Raw genomic sequence first — 19,338 nt, forward strand, 5'->3', positions numbered from 1 at the left:
TATTCATTAGACGGACTGATGCTGAAGCTGAAACTCCAATAATGTTGGCCACCTGATTCAAAGAACTGACTCATTGGAAAAGACCCTGATGCTGGGAAAGATTGAAGGCAGGAGGAGAAGGGGATGATAGAGGATGAGATGGTTGGATGGCATCACCTACTTGATGGACATGAGTTTGAGCAAGCTCCGGGTGTTGGTGATGGACAGGGAGGCCTGGCATGCTGCAGTCAATGGGGTCACAAAGAGTCAGATACAGCTGAGCAACTGAACTGAACTGATAGCACATTCAGAATGGTATTTGTCTCAAAATAAGTGCTTAGTAAATGTTCTTTGTAATTGTTGTAAAAAAGAAAAATCAGTTGAGGTAAGATATTGAAGTCTGTAGTATCTAGTCACATGGCTAACTAGCTCAGCTTAAAAGAAATGTCCTCTTAATAGTTCTTGAACTGAAAAAAAAAATGGCATAGCTTATTATACATAGAAATCTTTTAACTGTCAGAGTCTTTGTGTCCTAGGCCCCCATGGCCCTGGGCCAACCACTTAAAGTCTCAGTATTTTGAAAGCTCTTTTCCTCCAGCTTTCTCTCAAAATCTTGCCACCTTATTAAAACTAAAATATTTCATTCAGCTTCACAAGCCAAATCTAGAGAGCAGTTTATGGGTTACAGCTATAAAACTTTTTCAGCTTTTGAACTTTTCTAGTTATTTCTCTTTCAATATTGCTGTAATATTTGGAATACATATTCTTTAGAAATAGATACATTCAGGTTTAAAATCCCCACTCCACTATCACGGATAAGTTGTGTGACCTTGGGTAAATTATCTAACCTCTAAGAATGAGTTTACTCTCTGTAAAATGGAAGTATAATGTCTGTCTCATGGAATTTTAGTGAGGAATAAATCAGCAAAAAATATCCATAAAGTATGGTGATGCATTGCCTAGTAGTAAGTAAAGACTTGTTGTTTATATTGTTTGTTATTATTGTATGTGTTGTTACTGTTGTATTATTTTTGAACAATTTCTAAGTAGAGCTGTGTTCCTTTTCTGTATATCAAATAATAGCAGAACCATGCCAACCATATAAAGTAACAATGTCTTTTCTTAGAGAATTTCCTAAGGTCTTTGTTTTTTTCCTTTTAGGTCTTACTGCCCTCTTACACAAGGCCAAGGAAATCTGCTACCAAATTTTCTAATCTATATTATGATTTGAAAATAGATGAAATAGGTCACATTCATATTTTAAAATGTGGCATTATGAAGTGACTAGGCAAAAAAATCCTGATTTAAACAATATTTATTTAAAAATACTTGATATCCTTAAGTGATTTTGGTTTTCTCAATTCATTTACCCCTTAATACTTAAAATAAAGGATACATTACAATAACTCTATTGCTCTAGCAATTTAGAGTTTAGCCAATTTCCTTTAATTGTCTTTTCTGACTTATATGATTATTTTTCTTTGATAGATATTATAAAAGAGACTGTTTATTTATTTGAATGTTGGCACAAAAAAAAACAGCAAAGGAAAGCAACAACTTGAATCCATCTTTTATCATTCCAAACTCAGTGCTATACTGTCTTTTATTCTTCCTTGGACTAAAACATGTAGCTTACTAAGAATATAGTTCCTCTTATCCCTTCATTCTTTCTGGAGCCATTTATTGATGACTTATTGCTCACTATACACCTGGTTTTGGTTTCCAGTTGCCTTCTTCATGTTATCCCTGCATTTTCCAGGACATATTCCATTTTCAAAGTTAGCCAGAGACTGAGAATCCAAAATTCCTCTATAATAGTGTATGAGTTCAGTCGCTCAGTCGTGTCCAACTCTTTGCAACCCCATGAACCACAGCACGCCAGGCCTCCCTGTCCATCACCAACTCCTGGAGTCCACCCAAACCCATGTCCATTGTGTTGGTGATGCCATCCGACCATCTCATCCTCTGTCGTCCCCTTCTCCTCTTGCCCTCAATCTTTCCCAGCATCAGGGTCTTTTCCAATGAGTCAGCTCTTCACATCAGGTGGCCAAAGTATTGGAGTTTCAGCTTCAACATCATTCCTTCCAATGAACACTCAGGGCTGATCTCCTTTAGGATGGACTGGTTGGATCTCCTTGCAGTCCAAGGGACTCTCAAGAGTCTTCTCCAACACCACAGTTCAAAAACATCAATTCTTCAGTGCTTAGCTTTCTTTATAGTCCAACTCTCACATCCATATATGACCACTGGAAAAACCATAGCTTTGACTAGACAGACCTTTGTTGACAAAGTAATGTCTCTGCTTTTTAATATGCTGTCTAGGTTGGTCATAACTTTCCTTCCAAGGAGTAAACATCTTTTATTTAATTTCATGGCTGCCATCACCATCTGCAGTGATTTTGGAGCCCAGAAAAATAAAGTCAGCCACTGTTTCCACTGTTTCCCCATCTATTTGCCATGAAGTGATGGGACCAGATGCTATGATCTTCGTTTTCTGAATGTTGAGCTTTAAGCCAACTTTTTCACTCTCCTTTTTCATTTTCATCAAGAGGCTCTTTAGTTCTTCCTTTTCTGCCATAATAGTGTATGAAAGTGAAAAGTGAAAGTGAAGTCCCTCAATCATGTCCGACTCTTTTCGACCCCATAGACTGTAGCCTACCAGGCTCCGCTGCCCATGAGATTCTCTAGGCAAGAATACTGGAGTGGGTTACCATTTCCTTCTCCAGGGGATCTTCCCGACCCAGGGATCAAACCTGGGTCTCCTGCATTGGAGGCATATGCTTTAACCTCTGAGCCAACAGGAAAGCCAACCCCAAATCAGCTTCTTCTCTGAACATGTCTAAGTGAGTGAGTGAAGTCGCTCAGTCGTGTCTGATTCTTTGTGACCCCATGGACTGTAGCCGATCAGTCTCCTCCATACATGGAATTTTCCAGGCAAGAGTGCTGGAGTGGATTGCCATTTCCTTCTCCAGAGGATCTTCCCGACCCAGGAATTGAACCTGGGTCTCCCGCATTGCAGGCAGACGCTTTTTTTTTACCATCTGAGCCACAAGGGAAGATAGGAACATGTCTAAACTCTCATGAAATGTAAGCCCTTATAATATGGTACTGAATTTACTGAATATGGAAACAACTATTTTTCAAAAGTAAAGTTGCTAATGTTGTTGAAATGAAGAAGGCTTCTTGGAGGCAGTATACTTGATCTGTACCTAGACTGACATTTGGGATTTAACTAAGGGGGGATAAAGTGGAAATAAACCCAACTAAACAAGGGCATAAGGTAAAATATGAATATATATTTGTGAAACACTGAGAAGCTTGTCTGGACCAGAGGTTCCACATACTGAAGTGATGTTAAATAAAGTTGCATTAAAAATGAAGCCTAGTTTCAAAATAAGTTTGAAAATATAGTGGAGGAGTTGGGCTTTTCTAATGCTAATGAGAAACTAACAAATATTTCTGAAAATACCTTGTTGTTTTAGCCTAAAATCAGTTGAAGAAAGACATTCTGAGTCAATCCTAACATTTTACAATGCCTCCAGTATATTGACAAAATAATTTTACAGCTCTTATCAAAACAGATTAATCTGACTATCAAAAGTACAAAGTGAAATACATGGTTTACTAGATGCTAGTACCCAATAGTATATGGGGATTGAAAGGGTAAAAGTGGTAGCTAAAATAAAAAATTTCAAAGATGACCATTAACATTTATTTCATATTTACTAAGTGCATTCCATTAACATAATTTAAAGTTTGTAAGCCAAGAATTATTAGCATGTTATATATTCACGTATGTCTGTGCATATTTATGTACATATATGGTATCTACTTTGTACATAGCTATAGTATATACATATAATATGCATTTTTAATCCCTCAGTGAGTAAATTTAAGATGTAAATAGTATTGCATATATCTGTGGGTCATTATATAAACCTCATCATGGGTACATGCCAAAGAATTGATGCCTTTGAATTGTGGTGCTGGAGAAGACTCTTGAGAGTCCCTTGGACTGCAAGGAGATTAAACCAGCCAATCCTAAAGGAAATAAATCCTGAGTATTCTTTGGAAGGGCTGATGCTGAAGCTGAACTCCAATACTTTGGCCGCTGATGTGAAGAACCAACTCATGGGAAAAGATCCTGATGCTGGGAAAGATTGAGGGCAAGAGGAGAAGGGGACGACAGAGGATGAGATGGTTGGATGGCATCACCAACTCAATGCACATGAGTTTGAGCAAACTCCAGGAAACAGTGAAGGACAGGGAAGCCTGGTGTCCTGCAGTCCATGAGGGTCACAAGAGTTGGATACGACTTAGCAAATGAACAGCAACATCGTGAGTGCAAGCAGTTGCATGCCTGCAATAAGTAAAGCATGGTACAGAATCATTAAGCAAGTACAAAGATGAAGAGGTCCAAGACTTAGAATAGCCAACACAGTGTTGAAGGAGAAGAACAAAGTTGGAAGACCAAGACATCCATGGGAAAAGCAAATTAAAATGAGATACCACTGTACACCTATTATCAATAGAATAGCCAACATCCAGAACACTGACAAAACCAACTGCCAGCAAAAATGTGTAGCCACAAGATCTCTCATTCATTGCTGGTGGAAATGCAAAATGATACAACCACTTAGGAAGACAGTTTGACACTTTCTTAAAAAACTAAGCATACCCTTACCATACGATCCAGCAGTCATGCTTCTTGGTATTTATTCAAAGAAGCTGAAAACTTACAACCACACAAAAGCCTGCACATGGATGTTTATGGCAACATTATTCATAATTGCCAAAATTTGGAAGCAACCAAGATGTCCTTTAGTGGGTGAATGGCTAAATAAACTGTGGTACATCCAAATAATGAAATATTGCTCAGTGATTAAAAAAAAGAAACAAGCTACTAGGCCTTGAAAAGACATGATGGAAACTTAAATGCATATTAATAAGTGAAAAAAAGTCTGAAAAGACTACATACTGTATGATTTCAACTATGTAATTTAAAACGGTAAAAGTATGGAAATGGTAAAATCATCAAAGGTAGAAGAGGGTTGGATGGAAGATGAATAGGTTGAGCATAGGGGATTTTTAGAGCAGTGGAAATAATCTCTATGATACCATTTGCATACTGCCATTCATACATTTTTCCAGACCTACAGAATGTACAAAACCCAAACCTGAGAGTGAACTATAATGTAAGCTATGTACTTTGGGTGATTCTATTTTGGCAATTTAATTTAGTAATTTGTAACAGATATCTACTGGTGGGGTCATTGAGAATGAAGGAGACTATGCGACTTCACTTTCACTTTTCACTTTCATTCATTGGAGAAGGAAATGGCAACCCACTTCAGTGTTCTTGCCTGGAGAATCCCAGGGATGAGGGAGCCTGGTAGGCTGCTGTCTATGGGGTTGTACAGAGTCGGACATGACTGAAGCGACTTAGCAGCAGCAGCAGCAGCAGCATGCATATGTGGGACAAAAAATATATAGGAAATCTGTGTGCCCTCCTCTCAGTTTTTCTGTGAATGGAAAGTACTCTTTTAAAAAAAATAGTCTTAATAAAAAGTGAATGGGGAAAAAGAAAAGGAGAACAAATGAGAAGCTCAGAAGGCTGTTCCTCACCACCTATTGCCTGAGATTTACTTCAAAACAGGTGGGATTTAGCTTTTAATTTTATAAATAAATTGCCCAGAGCTAAGGAGGCTAAAAGTTGTAGAGCTGAGACTCAAATTTGGGTCTTGTGATTCCTAGTGTAAGGATATCAATTGCTTCCGATCCAGCTTCTCGGCATCATAAATGTTTTGCTTCTATCTACCTCAATGTACAGATGGAACATAAAAGACAATATCATAGATTATAATTTATCTTTTGAAAAGTACAAAGATGAATTGTATATGATTAGCACATAGAAAGCACTTCAGAGAACAAATGAATTTACCAACCACTGTTGCTTTTCTCCTATTATCATATATTCATATAACCTTAAATGGATATTGTCTTCTCCAGAACAAGGGAAACCATTTCCATTAACATTTTATGGCCTTCTCTCTAAATTGTTGTTGCTGTTCTTTAGTCACTCAGTCATGTCCAGCTCTTTGAACCCCATGGACTACAGCATACCAGGCTTCCCTGTCCTTTACTATCTCCCAGAGTTTGTTCAGACTCATGGACATTGAGTTGATGATGTTATCCAACCATCTCATCCTCTTGTCACTCCCTTCTTCTCCTGCCTTCAATCTTTCTCAGCACCAAGGTATTTTCCAATGAGTTGGCACTTCACATCAGGTGGCCAGAGTATTGGAGCTTCAGCTTTAGCATCAGTCCTTCCAATGAATATTCAAGGTTGATTTTCTTTAGTATTGACTGATTTGATCTCCTTGCTGTCCAAGGGACTCTCCCAAGAGTTTTCTCCAGAACCACAGTTTGAAAGCATCAATTCTTCAGTGCTCAGCTTCTTTATGGTCCAACTTCCACACCTCTGCATGACTACTGGAAAAAACCATAGCTTTGCCTATAAAGACCTTTGTCAACAATGTGATGTCTCTGCTTTTTAATATACTTTCTAAGTTTGTCATAGATTTCCTTCCAAGGAGCAAGCATCTTTTAATTTCATGACTGCAGTCTCCATCTGCAGTGATTTTGGAGCCCAAGACAATAAAATCTGTCACTGCTTCCATCGTTTTTCCATCTATTTGCCAGGAATTAATGAGAGCGGATGCCATGATCTTAGTTTTTGAATGTTGAGTTTCAAGGCCAGCTTTTCACACTCTTTCACCCTCATCAAGAGGCTTTTTAGATCCTTTTAACTTTCAGCTATTAGAGTGGTATCATCTACATATCTATGGCTGTTAATATTTCTCTCAGTAATCCTGACTCCAGCTTGTGATTCATCCAGTTCAGCTTTTTGTGTGATGGATTCTACATATAAGTTAAATTAACAGGGTGACAATATACAGCCTTGACATACTTCATTCCCAATTTGGAACCAGTCCATTGTTGAATGTCCAGTTCTAACTGTTACTTAGAAATCACTGAAGATGATGACTGTGGCCACCATATTAAAAGATGCTGGTTCCTTGGAAGAAAAGCTATGACCAACCTAGACAGCATATTAAAAAGCAGAGACATTACTTTGCCAACAAAAGTCCATCTAGTCAAAGCTATGGTTTTTCTAGTAGTCATGTATGGATGTGAGAGTTGGACTATAAAGAAAGCTGAGCGCCGAAAAATTGATGCTTTTGAACTGTGGTGTTGGAAAAGACTCCTGAGAGTCCCTTAGACAGCAAGGAGATCCAACCAGTCCATCCTAAAGGAAATCAGTCCTGAATATACATTGGACGGACTGATGCTGAAGCTGAAACTCCAATACTTTGGCCATCTGATGTGACGAACTGACTCATTGGAAAAGATCCTGATGCTGGGAAAGAATGAAGGCAGGAGGAGAAGGGGATGACAGAGGATGAGATGGTTGGATGGCATCACCGACTTGATGGACCTGAGATTGAACAAGCTCCGGGAGTTGGTGATGTACAGGGAGGCCTGCTGTGCTGCAGTCCATGCGGTTGCAAAGAGTCGGATACGACTGAGTGACTGAATTGTTGCTTCTTGACCTGCATACAGGTTTCTCAGGAGACAGGTAAGGTGATCTAATATTCCCATCTCTTTAAGAATTTTCCACAATTTGTTGTGATTCACACAGTCGAAGGTTTTAGCATAGTCAATGAAGCAGAAGTAGATGTTTTTCTGGAATTCTCTTGCTTTTCCTTTTTTCTATGATCCAGCAGATGTTGGCAATCTGATCTCTGGTTCCTCTGCCTTTTCTAAACCCAGCTTGAAAGTCTGGAAGTTCTTGGTTCACGTGCTACTGAAGACTAGCTTGAAGGATTTTGAGCATTACCTTGCTAGCATATGAAATAAGTGCAGTTGTCTGGTAGTTTGAACATTTTTGGCATTGCCCTTCTTTGAGACTGGAATGAAAACTGACCTTTTCCTGTCCTGTGGCCACTGCTGAGTTTCCAAATTTGCTGGCATATTGAGTGCAACACTTTAATGTCATAATCTTTTAAGATATGAAATAACTCAGCTGGAATTTCATCACCTCCACTAACTTTGGTCATAGTGATGCTTCCTAAGGCCCACTTGACTTCACACTCCAAGATGTCTGGCTCTATGTGAGTGACCACACCATCGCTTTCCAGGTCCTTAAGTTCTTTTTGTACAGTTCTATGTATTCTTGCTACCTCTTCTTAATCTCTTCTGCTTCTATTAGATCTTTACCATATTTTTCCTTTTCTCCCTTGCCTTTTGCTTCTCTTCTCTCAACTCTTTGTAAAGTCTCCTTAGACAACTACTTCACCTTCTTGCATTTCTTTTTCTTTGGGATGGTTTTGGTCACCACCTCCTGTATAGTGTCATAAACCTCTGTCCATATTTTTCAGGCACTCTGTCTAGCAGATCTAATCACTTGAATCTATTCATCACCTCCACTGTATAATTAATCATAAGGAATTTTATTTAGTTCATACCTGAATGGCCTAGTGGTTTTCCCCATTTTCTTCAATTTAAGTCTGAATCTTTCAATAAGGAGTTCTTAATGAGCCACAGTCAGCTCCAGGTTTTATTTTTGCTGACTGTACAGAGCTTCTCCATTTTTTACTTATATATATATATAAATATATATACAAATATGTGTTATATATTAGGCATGAGTCTATAATAGAGATGATATCCAATTCAATTAAATATCAAAATTATAACCTTTTTAGAAGTTAATGTCTGTACCTTATAATTATATATAATATAGAAAATATTACAAATATTTTTAAAAGTACAGCTTAAATTTCTTTTCAAAAATCAAAAATTAAAAGTTTTATTATTTTGGTATTTCAAAATTATTCGGGTATTTTAAAAACATAAATAGTATATCTCATGTGAAGGAGCTTTGGTTTTTCTCTCTGAGAGTAGTAATAATGAATTCTATCCAATGGAAAGATTTGTTAATGAATTGCAGTGTTAATTTTTAATGTGGCTGACCCACATCAGCCATCTCTCTCTACTTCTGCAGTAAGGAAACTTGATTGGGTGAATATAGTTGTAAATATAAATGACTTTATTTTATGAATATAATACTGGTCACTGGTGCTTCACTGGTGAACTCACCTTTGTCATCTTGCTGGTCTCCAACCCTTCTGCCACCCTACTCCTAACCTGTATTTCCTTTGAAATTTCCCTTTTCAAGGATCCACAATCTCTAACTAGCATTTTGACCCTTTTGGCAGCTCTGCTACTTCCAACTGATTCCCTGCATTCCATAACTTAAATTTACAAATCAATTATTTCCTCATTGGAAGCTTAGACATGTTTTACCTTTAACTTAATTTTCTGTCACATAGAGTGGTCAAAAGATGAGTGAAAGTTCTGTCCCTGTGCTTGCTGCGTTGCTTCAGTCATGTCCAATTCTGTGTGATCCCATGGACTGTAGCCCACCAGGCGCCTCTGTCCATGGGGATTCTCCAGGCAAGAATCTGGAGTAGGTTGCGGATGCCCTCCTTTAAGGGATCTTCCCAACCTATAGATCAAACCCATGCCTTTTATGTCTCCTGCATTGGCAGATGGGTTCTTTACCACTAGCACCACCTGGGAAGCCCCATTTATGTCCCTACTTGCATATTTTTCAGTATAGACTGAAATATATATATAATAAAGAAATTGAGTTTTGGTTCAACTGTCTGCTAAATAGTATATTGATCTTACTTGTATCTAGCCTTTATAAAAACTCTAAATAGTTATGTAATTCTAATGCATTTTCCTCAGATATTTTATTTATTTATTTATTGGTTGCACTCAGTCTTTAATGCTTTGTTGCTTCCTGGGCTTTCTTTCCTTGCGGTAAACAGGGACCACTCTTCATTGCAATGTGAAGGTTTCTCATTGCAGTGGCCTGTCTGATTCCAGAACACAAGCTCTACGTGTGCAGGCTCAGTAGCTGTGGCCCACGGGGCTTTAGTTGCTCCTTGGCATGTGGAATCTTCCCAGACCAGGAATCGAACCCGTGTTCCCCAGATTGGCAGGCAGATTCCATCAACTGTACAATGAGGGAAGTCCTTCTTCAGATATTTTCTTAAAGGAAAAAATATGTAGTCTTCAGTATTCCATTAATGTTTTATTACTATACATGCTCATGTAATTCAGTCAAAATCATTGAAATATGGGAGTATTCTTTGAACAGCTTCAGAAATTCTGGTAGTACCTAGAAGATCTTGATGGGTATGGAGTATTACTCAGCTGTTAAAAAGAATACATTTGAATCAGTTCTGATGAGATGGATGAAACTGGAGCCGATTATACAGAGCGAAGTAAGCCAGAAAGAAAAACACCAATACAGTATACTAACACATATATATGGAATTTAGAAAGATGGCAATGACGACCCTGTATGCAAGTCAGCAAAAAAGACACAGATGTGTATAACGGACTTTTGGACTCAGAGGGAGAGGGAGAGGGTGGGATGATTTGGGAGAATGGCATTGTAACGTGTATACTAACATGTAAGAATTGAATCGCCAGTCTATGTCCGAAGCAGGATATAGCATGCTTGGGGCTGGTGCACGGTGATGACCCAGAGAGATGTTATGGAGAGGGAGGTGGGAGGGGGTTCATGTTTGGGAACGCATGTACACCCATGGTGGATTCATGTCAATGTATGGCAAAACCAATACAGTATTGTAAAGTAAAATAAAGTAAGAAAAAAAAAAGATTTTAAAACTAGAAGAAAAAAATAAATAAAGATTTACTGAGCGAGGCCTTGCCCATCAGAACAAGAAAAAAAAAAAAAAAACAGAAAAGCAGTGACATAACTGAAGGATAAAATTGCCTGAAAAAAAATATTTTAGTAAAGTAATTCTTAAATTAAAAAATCATGTTAAGAGTTATCATATCATATATAGATACGAGTATATAGATGGGCTCCCCAGGCAAATCAGCCAGTAAAGAATCTGCCTACAATGCAGAAGACCCTGGTTTGATTCCTTGGTCAGGAAGATCCCTGGAGAAGGGATAGCTACTCACTCCAGTATACATGGGCTTCCCTGGTGGCTCAGATGGTAAAGAATCTGCTTGTAATGCAGGAGTCCTAGGTTCAGTCCCTGGGTGGGGAAGATCTCCTAGAGAAGGGCATGGCAACCCACTCCAGTATTCTTGCCTGGAGAATCCCCATGGACAGAGGAGCCTGGTGGGCTATAGTTCATGGGGTCTCAAAGAGTCAGACGTGACTGAGCAACTAAGCACTGCACAGCACAAAATTTAGATATATGGATACAGATTAAGAAATGTCTTTCTCTTGTGTTTCCTCAACTTACAGAAATTAAGGATGATATTGTTTTATAATGGACAGTTTTTTCCATTGGAAGCAATGCAAAAAAAGATATTCATCTCACATTTGCTGCCTAATGATTTTCTTTATGGTACTATGATATTAGAGGTATTCTTTATTTCTTTAAATTAAAGATGATAGTCTTTTTGATAAACTTAGTCACATAAAGTCAAGTTTCAAATATGTTACTGTCACTTACTTTTGGGCAAAAATTTTGACTTCATTGCCTCAGTTTCCTGATCTTTAAAACGAGGGTGATAATGTATTGTGCACAGCTCTATTGTAGATTAAATGAGATGGTGATTACAAAGTGCCATGCCAGGGCCTGGAACATAAGGAACTCCTAGATCCCTGCTACTCCTTCAAGATATGACATTTTCAGGTCATGAGTAAACTAATATTGGCAGAACTGAAGATTAAAGTGTGATGAGAAAATGCGGACAATGGCACATACTGGTCTTTTAATAGACTTGATAGTAAAAAGTCGAGTAATTTTGTACAGTGCAAACTTTTGTTGTGATAAATGCACAATAAAGAAATTGTTTAAAATATGCACTCTAGTAATACTTTTAATTAACTGGCATAGTTGTAAATGATGGCATTCAGTCTACAAATTCTTCTGATAAAATAATTCCACAATACCATTGTCTATGGCAACTGTTGTAAAATTCATTGTAGAGGTAAAAACTAACTCTCAAACTTCTTAATTAAAATATTCAAACTTTAATCCTGACATTGATGTTATATTTTTTCCACAGATAAAAATTAGGTAAATAAGATTTTTATAAACAACTGTGGCCAAGTTAAACCTTTTTCTTCTATGTATAATAAAATCTGGCTTTGTTTATCCTCTTGTTTCTTATCTGAAAGGTTTGATTTAAAGAAACATGTCAATAAAGAAGCTTAGAGCTATATCATAGAATTATTATTTTTAAAAAAGTTTGTTCAGCAAGAGCTGGTCTCTAACAATATACAAATTTTATTTTAAGGCTTTTATTTTATTATTGCTTAAACCATTAACTCTGATTTTTCTGGATCTCAAATTTTTTTGGCAGGACCTTTACGAACACAGATTTGTTAGATCTTAATATTGTGTCCCTGAATAAACAAACACGTTAACATTAACACTTCAACCCTAAAAATATTCCTGTAACCAGATCTGGATAGTCAAAATTAATTACTATTATACCACGCTCATGTTTACATGGTTGCTGGAAACATCTAATAGACATATATTTAAAGTCTAGCACCGAGTAGGCACATAATAAATAGCTATTGATTTAATGTCCTTTAACAGCCCGATACAGCCTGTTTCCAGAATCTGAGACAGTCTAATGAAACAGTCAACAATGATTCCAGACATAGTTAAATATAACAGTTATTAGTAACCACAGAATAATATTTACAGATCTAAAACAGTGGTTTCACCAGCAGTTGATATTATCCAGAGGAAGACAAATTTCAACTGTACTTTTGTGAGAGAGCTCGTTATACATATGTCAACTACATTTATTCTTTGTAATAAAAAAACAACTTACACACATTTTAACATTTTTGAGGACAGGATCTATGTATGCTCTATTGATAATATATTAAAGCATGATGTTTCTAACTGTAGTATTTTAGTTTTTACCCCTTTCCTTCATAAATAAACTGACTCCTTTTTTATTTTGGTTATTGTTGTCACTTTCAAACTGATTTCTTACACTAGCTTAATGTGCAAAAATAAATGGGTATGGTCAAATGTGAAATGCATTTGTCAAATGAATGAAACTAAGTGCAATAATATAATAAATCCTCAGGCAAGTCATGTTTATTGTTGCCAAATGTCTCCTTGCTAAGAACTAATAAGCATGAAAAGGGATAATGAAAGTTTCCATGAAAGTTTTTGGGAAACCTATCCACAAGTCTTCACTATCTGGGAATGTGGAAATACATATTTGTTTTATACAAGTTCCATATGAGGATTGTAAAGATGAAATTATGAGAATAGAGTGAAATGGAAAGCAACTGTGGAATGATGGTTACTAATATTACTTGGCACATGGAAGTGTATTGACAGGGGAGCTTCATTGAAAGGCAGAATAGAACAGTGCCTGCTACATAATAGGCACTAAATAAATACATACTGAATGAATGTGAAAATAAAAGGAAGAGTTTGAGCTCAAGCTTTCAAAGACTCCTAGTGATCTTGAAAATCTAATTTAGGTTTTAAATATTTAAATGCCAAAGGATAACTGTGCAGTGATAAAACACTTGGGAATTGACTTAAAATGCATATTTTTTTGCTAAATGTTTACTTTCGGCAAAATTAATTAACATGGGGAAAAGAGGGCTAAGACAAAGAACTGGGTTGTTTCAAAAGAATATGCATATCACTTAAGTGTAAAAAATACTCTCAATTATTAGCATAATTCATGCCATTACTCTTTAAATACAAATACTTAAGAACACTTAGTTATAAGTATGATAAACAGAGTAGTGCAAAGAATATTTTTAGAATGATTAGAGAATCTAGGAACAGACTTTTTTTGAATTGATGAGAATAATGGACCTATGACCTGATTTTTAAACCAACTGTATATAGAAGGAAACAGATGCCTAGATAATTTATAGATTGTTAAATTTCATTCTTAATTCCTTATTGAGTTATACTTTCTATTACCTAGTCAATTTATTAGTAGGAGTCAAATACTCAATAAGCATCTAGTAGTTTGGTGGGAAGCCAGAAACACCAGGAAAGAAGAGTTATTTAATGGTCACACGACAGAAAGCTAACCTAATTATGAAAAAAAAAAATCATAAAACCTGTTTAGATTTTATAACCAGAAATCACTAAATCACTAAAAAAAAAAAAAAAAATTTCCCACGGGAAAAAAATGAGAACAACATTAAACAATGTAAGTACAAGAAACAGAATTTAAAGAAACTAGATAGTATTTTTAGCACCATATTCTAGTCATCCTTGTCTAGGCAAACACATCTCTAAGAAGAAATCAACACAACAGTGTGTTAAAAATAATAAAACCCAGAAACAATGCATACTATAGGGAGGCCTTAAAGATTCTAGATCAGATATGAATGGTAGCTATTATAAAAGATCAAGAAATGTGCCAAATACAAAAGTAAAAATCTATGCTGTATATCAGGATACCTCACCCTCTATGATATGTATTAGATTTTATGCACATTAGGAATTGCCTTTTCAAAATAAATGTACATAGACAAAGCAAATTATATGTGTCATGTTGATTTAAAAAGAAACATCAGGCATCATGATTTTTAGCAACAATAACAAATACCGTGGGTAATCTATGGCTATCAAAGGTACCAGACATAACTGGTTTTCTTTTTTATATGTCTCTTAAATATTGGGTAAGAAGGATAACTGTAAATGTCATTGTTCAGTTGGGATTTCAAGAAACAGGAAAATGTTATTAGTATTTTTATGTTATAGAGAAAACTTTTATTCACTGAAAAACCTTGAAAACAATTTCAAAACAAACAAAATCACCATGTTATACGAAGGCAATCTAAATATGATGTAAACAACCCCTTTATTTGTTTTATTTTCATTCTTAATGTTAGACTTTAAACTATCTATAAATGATCATTACAACTCAAGGTTTGGCATAGCAATAACCTTTAAAAGCAACCGTTACTTGAACACTGTAATATCTACCTCAACCTCAAACTTACCCAGTGTAACTCACTCACAGCACTTAAATTGATGTAAATGCTTTGCTGCAAAAAATTTGTTCTGGTCACTTTCATTAAAATGTTGAATTTTTTTTCCTTCATGCTTATTCTGCTGTTTCTGCTGTTAAGCAGTACAATATGAGAAGGACTTTGAAATGATTTTTATGTCCAGACACATAGGGTTTCAACGAAAATCCAATGACGTATTACTATACATCATGAAATTTCTACTTTAACTTGTTTAAGGAAGTTTTTCTTATACATACCAGGAGCGTCATTCAAAGCATTTTACATATTAAATTACTTATCAAAACACAACGTATATAGACCTTGACATTTGTTAAAGAACCAAGGATTTAACCCAAAAAAATTTTTAAAGGACCAGAACAAATCTTTAGCAGAACACAGATTATGTGGCAAAGAAGCGACCTACTGGAAGATAGATCATACTTATCAAGACATACTTTCAGCATATATGTAAGAGACTGGTTGGTTGATTTGTATGGTCACCTGCAAATATGCAGTAGACTGTTGTCAAAAAAAAAGGTAAAATTTGTAACAATAATGTGCAGAAAAGAGAAAAAGTGGCAAAGATCCTTTAGTTATAATTTTTTTTATTCCAGGAACCCATCAGTAGTCTAGTTCTAATATCCATTTTTTTGAGGTAAAATCTCTCACTATTGTATTTTTATGTGAGTATGTAATTTCAGAATGATTATACATTGACTTATTAAATTGCTTCTTTATTTTCTTTTTTCATTTCTAGAGTAATCATAGGACAAAGTAATAGCTTTACAATGAATGCCAGTATTTGGTTCCTTCGTAGATGTCTTGCTTTACTCCTCAATTTATTTCTGTATTTCTGGTGGGTCAAGAATTTATATGATAACAAAGGCTCTCACTAAATGCAATGAGAGAATAAGCTATATTGATTACTGCTCAAATTGCTTATTTACACATAGCAAAATAATGAAATGCAAGCTTAATTACATCTAAAATATTAAATATATATATATTCACATAAGTGTTTATGTAATTTTAAAGACTAATTTCCTATAGAATTTTCATTCCATCCCATTTGAAGAAAATGTACTTCAAAATTGTTATGAATCTATTTTGTAATATCACACAATATGTTTTTAAATTATAATTATTGCTGCAGGAATTATACTAAACAATGAAAACTTACAAGCTGCCTTTTAAATATAGGGCTACACTGTAGACAAGTACAAAAGGCTTGAAAATTCATCAATAGCTTCAAAATACTGAAGACAGCAACACTATTAGGAAAAAAATGTACCATACATAAACTTGTAGTCAATAGAAAAATTTTTTAGAATTCAGAAACACTATTCAGAATCAGGATTTGGTCTACAGGAAAGCTATATTGTAACACAATTCATTTTATTTAATTTTGAAATAGTTATTTTAGAAATACATGAAATTATTTTTAAATATTTCAATACTTTATAAAGAAAGTGCCACCATTCTTATACGTTATCTGCCATACTTGATGAAAAGCTTATGTTAAGAATAAAGGCATTAAATAATACATCTATATACTATTAAGATACTTTCATGAAAAATATTTAACCAATAATTAACTATGTTATCAAATTGTATTTTAAAATATATACTTATTTCTGCTTGTTAGCTTGAATAATACTGGCAAGGAACTTTATTTAGCTTTCTCTATTGGAATAAAACATTTGTGTTAAGCCATTTGTGGAAATACGCTTACCCTTTTATCAAGCTCGATTTTTTGTCTTAAATAAATATACCTGAATTCTAAATATGTCCCATTTCTCAATCCTGCATGCTACACCTTCCATCAAGCCCAAGCATTCTCCCTTACTGATGTGTTCTCATAAATAGATACTTGTTATCCAACAAATAGTTTATTCATCAAAGAATTTTTACTGCTAGGGTAAGTCATTTACTGTTACTATTATTGTTGCTGTTTTAAATAAACCAAAGTGGACGTTCCATTTAAAATATATATACATATATTTCCAATTTGGAGCTAGTAAATAGAGGACAAGCTTTGAGGATGCATTCTTAATTTTTTAGGTCACTATTTTATCATTAGGAAATTCTTGCTTTTGTGCAGCAGTAACATTCTGTTGCTTGAAAGAGTTCTTGCAGCTTCACAAAGGATACTGACTAACTTACCAGGGGTAGTTTAACGCAGGCTAAATCTGGCCGGCACATAGAAGCCGACTTCACTTAGCATTTCTCCTTTGTCTCTCTGCTGAGATTGTCCTCACAAGTGGCAGCTGTGAAGGCCTCTTAAATTGCACTCCATTCTAACTCCATCACAGACTTCTGCCTATAGGCATAAGTGTCAGCCTTTCCATTTCTAGAATATCGTTTCCTAAGACAATAGCTTTTAACTTTTTTTCCCTTGCCTTTTAGTAAGATTTTCTTTGTGGACTAATAAAATTTGCTCCTTTTACAGAGGCTCATTTAACACTTTTGAATTTATTTTCCTAGTCACAATTCTAAGATTAAAAATAAAAAAGCAATATTCTGTTTTTAAAAAGCTCTTAAGTATAAGGTGGACTTTTACAATCAGTTTTACCCCTCATGTTGTACCAAATCTGAAATCTCAGGCCAAATTCCACAAATGGTCTGATATTTTCAAATTTTTCTGTTTGGACATATACTTTAAAATATTTTAAATTTAAGTTGGAGAAGTGTTAATATTGAAAAAAATTGATATATTTCCCTCTAAACTTATTTAAAGACAAAAGCATCGTAATGAAGAAGAATCACGTGGTTTGAACCTTTGCCTCAAACCAGGACTGAGGGAGCTCTGGAATGCCTCACTCGGCTGCGTCTCAGGCCGTTTCCCGAGACAGCCCTGTGCACTTGTTTAATCCTCAGGAGACGTGAAGCAGACAACCATAATTCTTTACTAGTATTCTTGATAGGGTATCTCAGGTTCTTGCTGAGTAACATATTTCTAAAATGCTATCCCATTCTTATAACAACTATGTGCTTTGCACCTCTCACAATTTTTGTTACTTTTCTCTGGGTAAGTTCTAACTTGTTGAGTATAAATCATCATTTTTTCCACTTTTATAGCACCTGTTTATAAAGCATTCCCCCAGGTCTAACCACCTTCACAGTATACTCAGGAAGTTCATCTTCACAACAGCCCTGTAATGCATACTCATTCCCTCATTTATAAAACCAAGACTCAGAAAGGCTGTGACCTGTCCAGTCATAAAGCTGTGTTTTATGCAAGCAGACTAGAACCCATGAATATCTTTAGAGTCTACATCTAATATACTTTCCCCCAAAATTTGCCAAGCATTATTTTTTTCTGAAAAAGTTCTTAATTCAATGGGACCACTTCTAAAACTAATTTTAATGTACTCATTATTTACAAAATATAAAGTTATAAAAATTTAAATTATGAAAACATAAGCAAATATACTAGAAATTTAGAAGACATATCTCATAGTGTTGAAATACCAGGGATATTTGGATTATAGATGGAAGGAATTATTATATCTATTTAACTTCTAAAGTCATTTTCTTTCATTTAAACTAAATATAATTTCTACTAAATTTTGATTATATTATGTTGTAAACAAAAAGGAAATATTATACTTTCTTTTAAACTCAAAGACCACATAGTTCTAAAATGAATGTGACCTGCAAATATATTTCTTAGTTCTAAATATAATTTTACTTGGACCAAGTTAAGTGAATGTGTACATTTACTATCACTGTCTAGGTTGTTCAATTAAGGGAATACTTGAACCGATGATAACAAATACAAGATCTTCTAAGAAAGAACGTATATCATTCCGTGACAATCCTGTACAACTCAGTGGTGGATGGGGAAGTGGCAAAAAGAAGATGAAAACTTCAAACTAATCCTTCGAGCTTCATCATTCGAAACCCATGGCACATGGCTTCAAGAGATCTGTGGCTATCTGGTCATGTTACCGACTGGATACAATGTTTTAGAGTACTGTATTTAATTTGTATTAATATACTTATTTCACAATTCTGTTTCCTGATGGACTTCTCTTATTTTCCATCTGTAAAATACAGTTTTGCTGTTGTTCCTGTGTTCATGTGGGATGACTTCCAGAAGTCAATTCTTGAAACATTGTAATGGAATTTGCGTATCCAATCTCTTTTTTATTTAAAATGTTTATAACACATGTACTAGAGATGATTTTTTCACCAACAATAAATTGTAATACCATAAATATATCATAAGAAAATATAGCTATATTTTATTGGAACATTTATAGTATTAACAGGTT

The 19,338-nt window shown here is 35.2% G+C and overlaps 1 protein-coding gene across 1 annotated transcript in view; it reads left to right on the forward strand.

The window, feature by feature from the left end:
- The window catches only part of LRRIQ1 (leucine rich repeats and IQ motif containing 1), a 229,163-nt gene extending 210,131 nt beyond the window's left edge, over positions 1–19,032 (forward strand). The window contains exon 27 of the mRNA XM_069584152.1: positions 18,798–19,032. Within this exon, the coding sequence (XP_069440253.1) occupies positions 18,798–18,940 (143 nt within the window). The 3' untranslated portion in view covers positions 18,941–19,032. The remainder of the gene's footprint in view (positions 1–18,797) is intronic.
- The last annotated feature ends 306 nt before the right edge of the window (positions 19,033–19,338 follow it).

Source organism: Ovis canadensis, chromosome 3, assembly GCF_042477335.2.
Source record: "Ovis canadensis isolate MfBH-ARS-UI-01 breed Bighorn chromosome 3, ARS-UI_OviCan_v2, whole genome shotgun sequence".
NCBI classification, from domain to species: domain Eukaryota; kingdom Metazoa; phylum Chordata; class Mammalia; order Artiodactyla; family Bovidae; genus Ovis; species Ovis canadensis.